This window comes from Lasioglossum baleicum, chromosome 11 (assembly GCF_051020765.1).
Source record: "Lasioglossum baleicum chromosome 11, iyLasBale1, whole genome shotgun sequence".
In the NCBI taxonomy this organism is placed as follows: domain Eukaryota; kingdom Metazoa; phylum Arthropoda; class Insecta; order Hymenoptera; family Halictidae; genus Lasioglossum; species Lasioglossum baleicum.
The window spans coordinates 6,420,425-6,428,091 of NC_134939.1; the positions used below are offsets into that span (position 1 = coordinate 6,420,425).

Consider the following 7,667-nt stretch of genomic DNA (forward strand, 5'->3'; position numbering starts at 1 on the left):
TCCACATGAAGCCTTATTATAGAATGTGGTTTTATATTTTAAACTGCTATATTTTAACGCTTCATTCCAAGTCAATTGTTTCGCGTCTGTCTTTACATCTGTCATGTGAAAAGAGGTATATGATGCTCTAGCAAGTTCTAATGTAAAAGAAAGGGAACAAGTGAAGCCGCAAAGGGTTTATTTTGTTCAGCGGTACAAGTGTATCTGATAAGGGAACCCCGGTGGCGGTGATAATAGGTAAATTCTCTGGTAGGTCTAATGAACAGTTGTGCAAAGTCTCGTTAGCTCCTCTTGGCAATCGCGCTTTCTTGAATCGAAATTCGTTGGACGATCCCCTAAGCGAGAGTACCACATTCACGTTCCAGGTGATCAAGCACGAGCTGTCAATGGACGGGACGCTGGACTTCAATTTCCAGCAGGGTGTGATGGGTACGACCGCGATCCAGGTGAGTGATCGCAATATCGGGCAAAACGGCTCGGTGTCGCAGAGCAACATCGTCGGAGGAGCGACCGGGAACGGAAGCGCGGGTGTCTATGTAACCAGCAACGCCGCGACCCCATCTGCACCACCTTCGTGGGTCCACTAGCGCAGGTACCCGCCCTACCCGTCACCTTTGTTGCTGGACGGTCAGGTGAAACGCCCGAGGACCGTCCGTCGCACAGCTCATCGGTGAGTCAAGCATTATTTGTTAGAAGAAATACGCCCGGTCGTTCACGAACGACAGAGTTCTAATCGATCTCACGCCGGTGGTCCGTTTCGCCGCAGAGGAACAGTCCTCGCGCTAGGGAATGAGTAATCGATTTGCAGAGATCGAAGCGCGGAGAGCTGGCTCACAAGGAAAGGCTGCAAACTCGAGGATTTGGATTACTGTCAAACCTAACGGGACTGTAGAACGCGACGAACTATGGCTAGGAAATCATTTTTCTATTTCGTGAAAGTCTACCTTGAACGGATCAGCCCGCAACCCTTGAACAACTGTTCCCTTGATGTAATAGATTCTAAGCAATATTTACATGTATGCAAAATTAGAAAAAGCTATTAGCTAACACTTACAGCAGGCCTGTCCAACTTCTTCTTCGTCGCGAGCCACACGATCCCCACCATCAATGTTCCCCCATTACTTAAGCCTTAATGTCATGCACTTCTGGCGATACGACCGTCGTGTGTGTGAAATAGTGGGGGAACGTCACTTCCCACCTTAGCGGAATGAAGAAGTGGGAGAATTTGGACAAGCCTGATCTACAGTACAATATTTACTGAATGGAATTGAGAGGGAGATAAACACGGAGACTGACTGCCATTAGTAGACGGCGGATCTTTATGCAAATTCTAAAAGCTTGTAGCTTATTTTATAAAAACTAGGATGGCGGCTCAATTTTTCAACTAGAGAATTCCTTTGCGTAAGCGTAGAGTAGAGATGTCATTAATGTTTGTTACAACGCATGCTTTCTTGTATTTGAAAAATGTGCACTATAAATGCATAAGGACCCGCAGTTTAGCTACTAGTCTAGCCCCTACGCCAACACCTTCCTTACGTCTTGACCCTTTAGTGCAAGAATCGGGTCTGTGAGATCCGTGAATTGAATTTGTACTGTTTTAATTTTCTTCGAGCTACCTTGGAATTCTCCAAATAAAATCATTATTGCGCACTGGAGGGTTAATCCAGTGATGGGCACGGTAGGAGCCCCACAAACGCTTGCTTCCCCACCAACCTCTCTTTCGGTGAGCGTTATGCCAGGGACGGTTTTATAATTGATACAAAAATGCCTATCCCTGGGTTAATAATTCCTTTCTTCCACCGAGTCATGATCATTGATTTCATCCCTACCCGAATGAATTCAGCGAAATATTTTTGTTCAGTCTTTGATCATATTCTACAGTCCCAGGAAGTTTGACGAATAGTTCGAATATTCTCAGTTGGAACTTTTCGTTGTTAGAAACTGCGAGTTGCCCGTTCACGTATTTGTTTATATATATTTCTATTCAGTTTGCTCTTTAAATATGTAACACCTGTTTTACCTCAACATTGTCGTACGACCTCCTCAACAGGAACACTGACGCATCCACCATCGGTAGTTATTGTAATTGTGTATATTATCCGTCTGTACAAAGTCTTCTATTAAATAAAGCCATTTATTGTTAAAGAGGAAAAACAGAAGAATATATTTGCTCGCGTGTATCCCGCGCGCCACCGAATCGTTGTCTTTATACTTGTACAAGGTGTTTCAGAATGTACGGTGCGCCATCGGGAAGAGACGGTGAACAATAGACTGCGGATGTATATGCATTTACAGCGAATGTAAATAGGTGTCGCCAAAAAAGAAAAGAAATGCAATAAAGGCTATCCACGAAAGTACCTTTGCTTTTATTTAACCAAATTCCTAGCGAAGAAAAATTGATTCACGCGTTTCAATTTTGATAAAAATGCGAGTTCACATTACGATCCGCAGTCTAAGCACTGAAAACTCGATTATTGTGCCAGTAATTATGGAACTGGACTGACAAGTGAAACGTTTCTGGTTTTCAAGTATTCGTTCGATACGGTTTCGTTGATTAGAAAATATTTTTCTACATGCAGTACTTATTGCTGGAAGGTAATTCCTTTTTTTTCCATTGGCCTTTAGTGTCACATTTAGTTGCGATATATTTTGTACAATATCGTTCGAATCGATGCAGCGCCAAGCGAATAGGAATTCTTCGAGTTTCCCTATTTGCTACTTTCACAACTACCGGCACGAAAACCTGAAATTCTCCAGCAAAGTGTTCCGGTTTGTTTCGTTTACTTATTTCATTCGGGGAGCCGTCGAATCCGACATACTGTGCCGTTCGTTTCGAAACACCCTGTACATCGAAATACCGTAAGCGTACGATAATGATTTCCTTTTAACCGTACCTGCTCAATACAATCTTCCGTTCTCTGCGTGTGCACAAGGTGTTCACCCAGCTTCACCGGACAACGTTTTCCCTCGAATAGGAGAACGTTTTGCTGTTGTTACAACAAACAGACAGTCTATGTTAATCTTTCACACCTGCAGCGTTCCCCGGAAACACGAATGACCTCCGATTTTTTAATTTTATTACTACGTTATGCAGTTCTGTGTCATACAGCGAGAGATATAAGGTTTTAACAGAGCACTATTAAAAGCAAACACAATTACAATCGAATTTTACAGTGGCTTACACCCAAGAAACGAAACCTTTGATATTAAAAATAAAAAAATTGTGAAAATATGCGTTAGAAGATTATGCAACTACAATCGACGATTGTATTATTTTATTAAATGGATACGCATAGTTTCTCTAAATAAATACACACTCCTCGTCATTCTACGTAAATAATCATTGAGCTATAATCATGCAAAAAGTTATTAGCTATTCAGATTTTTTTTTTAAATTATTGAGAATAATACTCGTACTCTTTATTACCCTGTGACATTTCATACAACATTTTTTAATTGTTTACGTCTCAATTCGTTTAACTAACTCGAATATGGAAACAATTGGAACTGATTGTCTAAAATGTTTATAATAACGTTTTTATCATTGCACGCTAATATCTTTTTACGAAAATCGACGAGAGATTATCTATTCATGTACAAAGGAATGCATTTCTGTTCAAAAGAAAAATTGTTGATTATACAATCGTGGTTGCTCTTCTAAAAAATGTGATACTACGGACACAATATCATCCAAACCTGATGAAAAATTCATTTCTCTGTAACTGTGTATACACAAACATTTTTAAACAGAACAAAATTGATCGTTCTTTTATACGTTCATTGCGATTGAACTTTCAAGGTTCCGTTCTCGGAACTAATTATTCATTCGCCAACTTTGCGCGGGGAATCCTCGATTTTCCGACAGTGGACGAGGATCACCGAATTCTCCCTGACTTTGAGTAGTTCATGCGAACGTGACGGTGCCCAATTGTTGTGACCTATTTAAGTTAGCCGCCAGAAAATGAGAAGTTGGACGAAACTCTAGGAGCAGCGGGTTCAAATAGACCCTGGAGCCGTGGTTCGAGGTCACTTCGATTTTTCGGATAATGTTCGGAAACTAATACATTCACACTCGCTATTTTGTTTGTAATGACAACAGTGAAACATTCTGACTAGTGTTTTCGGTGCATGCATAAGATGTGATCGAGGAGAAACCGGACTCCGTCAGTTTCCTTGCGGAGGTATAGATCAAGTTTGAGGGGTTTGCTGGTCGCTTCGCCCCTTGTGTATCAGTTTGTCAAATTACATCGAGTTGCGAATGTCGTGACATATGTTATAAACAATTTAGTAGAGTTCGCGTGGGTGTGGATGTGAAATTTATTGTGAAATTACAAAGATCTGCTGCAGTTCAAACTGTTTGAGCATGACTATTTCCTCTTCTGGTCTGCCAAAGTGAAATGGGAGTTCAAAGGGCGTCGCTTTGACGCTGTAGAACAGGTCTGGTCAACTTCTTCTCCGCTTCTTCACGACTCCCACTACCAGTGTGTACCGGTTCCCCCACTATCAATTATTTCATATTGCCCCTAATCTCCTCAGCCTCCTCCTGCACTCCACAGGAGTTTGGTGAGGAGGATCCTGGAAGGAGAAGCAGTGTCGCCACATTAAGAGAAGGCAGTATTCTTCTTCTACCCGGTCACAGAAGAGATTGCAGAACTGTTGGATTCGCTATATCAACCCTTGCCACTCGAATAGTGTCTCAGAGTCACCAATAAAAATTGCTGTACCATTCACAATATTGTTTAAATTATTAAACATGTTGGTATCCAATCAATTACTACACATTTAAGTATTGTGTGAGGTGTTATATCAATTTCATATCCATAGAAATGAAAAAAAATCGTATACCATGGAATTATTCTAGGTCGAAATGTTTAATTTTCGGGTTAAAATAGCTTCGAGTGCAAAGTTGTTGGCTGATTGATAGATCCTTTTTCAAATTTCGTCAGATTATTTTCATTTATGGGTACACGCACATTGTTAAGTCGCAAGGCATTGCATGTGGCACGCGTTAAAATGCGCGCAGCTCAATGAAAATCGGTAGACTGACACACAAGGGCATGGATAAGTGACCAGCAAATCCATCTAGCTCCGATACCGTCGCAAGGAAACTGACAGAGTCCGGTTTCCTTTTGATCACAGTGTGTGCGTCACGAGAACAACATTGATCACCGGCTGTGCGCGGACACCTTGCAGAATTGTTCGCTCGGAAATTATCCGATCGCATAATCGGTTCTCCGACAAGACAGGTGAATATAACGATAGGCAGTGGAAAAACTTCGTACACTTTTCATCAATGTGAAATTCTTCGAATATAGGTAGACATTTCTATATTCTACGATGTGTAATTAAATAGTGAATATAATAGGTACTAAGTTTACTGTAGACTATTATTAAAACAAAGTAATGGTGGTTAGTTCGAGAGGAAAACAAAGCGCAGATGTATGGTGAAACCTCCATTATCCAAACGTCTCGCTCTACAGAATCTTGGAAATTGTACATTCGTGTAAAAGTGTATATTTTTCGTGGTTCGGCGATGCCATTTCGTTGCCGATCGCGATCGAGAACCGCGCAAACACATTGTCTTTGCGAACGCGACGTTTCACGGATTCGCGCGGATGATCGGTTGGCGGACGCTAATCCGGGGCGAGAGGCACGCGCATAGATCCGTGGAGCGTCGCGTGCTCGAGATAGAAAATTCGATCGAGAGAGAGAGAGAGAGATAGAGTGAAATGAAAGCGCAGTGTTTTCTTCCTGCAACTTGAATCGAGTTCGAAACTCCGCGGCACGGAACCGATTTCCATCGGCGGCCATTTTGTTTCGGTACGATCTCGAGGATAGCTCGGGTCGAGAAAGCACCGCGCTTTTTAGGATTAAGAGAGAGAGAGAGATTCAGTATCGTGCGAAGCTTATCTCTAAGGACTTTTCTCGGTGAAAATAATGATAGATGTGCGTACAGCTGGTAGCGATATTGTTAATAACATTTTGCTCTGTATTTGCGAAGCGGCGAGAGAAAGCTGGTCGTTCCAGTGAAACAAGATGGAGGAAGTGGACGGTTCATTTCAACGATCGGAAACATCGAAATTCGTTCGTTTCGCCTGTTTACCGGGGAGCACGAATTAACACATTTTTTTTTCATTTGAATGTATCTTCCTCGAAAGTTTAGTCACCTCATTATCTATTTGACGAAGAGTTCCGACATTCGACGCTGCCGCAATATTTGCAACAGTGTGAATTCCACTGTGCTCGTGTTTATTGCGAAGTATACTTTGAAATCTATGATTGTCATTTGTGAAAGATCCCCGGTCAGCAGGTCTCGGTTAGGTAATTAAATTACATATAGTCAGTCACATAAATTTATTTGTATAATTTATTTAACGCATGCTTCTTCCGAGAAAGAAAGAAAATATTAATATTATACGAGGAACGTGTTTTATTATACTCAGGTATAAATTGTTTAATGTAAAAAATAGTATTTAAAAGAATTTATTGTTAAATAGATATATAGATAAATACAATACAGATATATATATATATATAAATATATTTTAAAAGAATATAAGAAATAAAGGATATAATAGTTTTTTGTATGAAAATATTTGTATATCGTATTTTTAATTTAAAACAATTCTTGGTTTAAGTTGATCCTTTCGAAATAAATAGGAGATAAATCTTTTTATGTTTTAAAGCATCGCAAAGATCGATTTTTAATTTGCACTGGAATGCTTAGGAATACGACACGCGTGGCTTTGTTACGAACAATTCGAATTTCGATTGTTCATTTGGAAACGTTTATTATATTATTTGAAAAATAATTTAATTTACTTCGATTCGAACGTTACTTCTGGTCATGTAAGGTAATTTGTTGTTCTGCTCGAACAATGCCCGAGAAACAGATTTTATTTGCGACCTACATCTTATTTTTTATTAACCTTAACTGGTATGGGATAAGTTTAGTATACATTAGTGTTTTGTAATTTTTCTAACTTTAACTCTTGAATTTCGTATAATTTCTCGCATTCTACAAGATATAGATTTCTGTGGCTGATTATACTCGAAGTAAATTTACGAAATGCGATTTCAAGGAGACTCCGGTAAATAAACATTTTCATCCGCATTTGAAAATCACGAGCTCATTTCAGATACGTATGTTTTCGAGTAGAGTATATATTCTTACGTTTTAATATTCCCACCGAAGTCGGAGGATTAAAGCGTTTCGAGTGAATAAACGTTGAATTTGTACCGCAAAATTCGAAAATATGGGACCCAGAAGTTTCCCGTCATATACATACGTCGAAATTATGTTACCCGAAACACACTACTGTCTAAATATTCTCTTATTTATATGTGTTAGTTTGGATAGTGGATGTTCTACTGTACTATTAAAATAAAGTAATGAAATAAACTAATCTACGGTGAATGTTTAAATGAACGACACCCTCCACAATTGAAAAATAAAATCTTTCAAATGTACCAACAAAAATGTTTATTACTTTTACCGAATTTTCTTGTTGTTTTACATAATTTACTTCCTAAACAAATATTTTAATACATAATAGTGCACAGAAAAGATTTTTATATTTTTCAAATAAAAATATCTCTTTCCTACTGTCTCACAGTTTTGATACGCTAATATAATAATTGATGAAGTACTGCCGAGGTCTTTGACG

At 39.4% G+C, this 7,667-nt stretch overlaps 1 protein-coding gene across 1 annotated transcript in view; it reads left to right on the forward strand.

Annotated features, from left to right (window-relative positions):
- The window catches only part of Foxo (forkhead box, sub-group O), a 191,730-nt gene extending 184,324 nt beyond the window's left edge, over window positions 1–7,406 (forward strand). Inside the window, exon 7 of the mRNA XM_076433826.1 lies at window positions 366–7,406. Coding sequence (XP_076289941.1) covers window positions 366–587 — 222 coding nt within the window. The 3' untranslated portion in view covers window positions 588–7,406. The remainder of the gene's footprint in view (window positions 1–365) is intronic.
- Window positions 7,407–7,667: the final 261 nt, after the last annotated feature.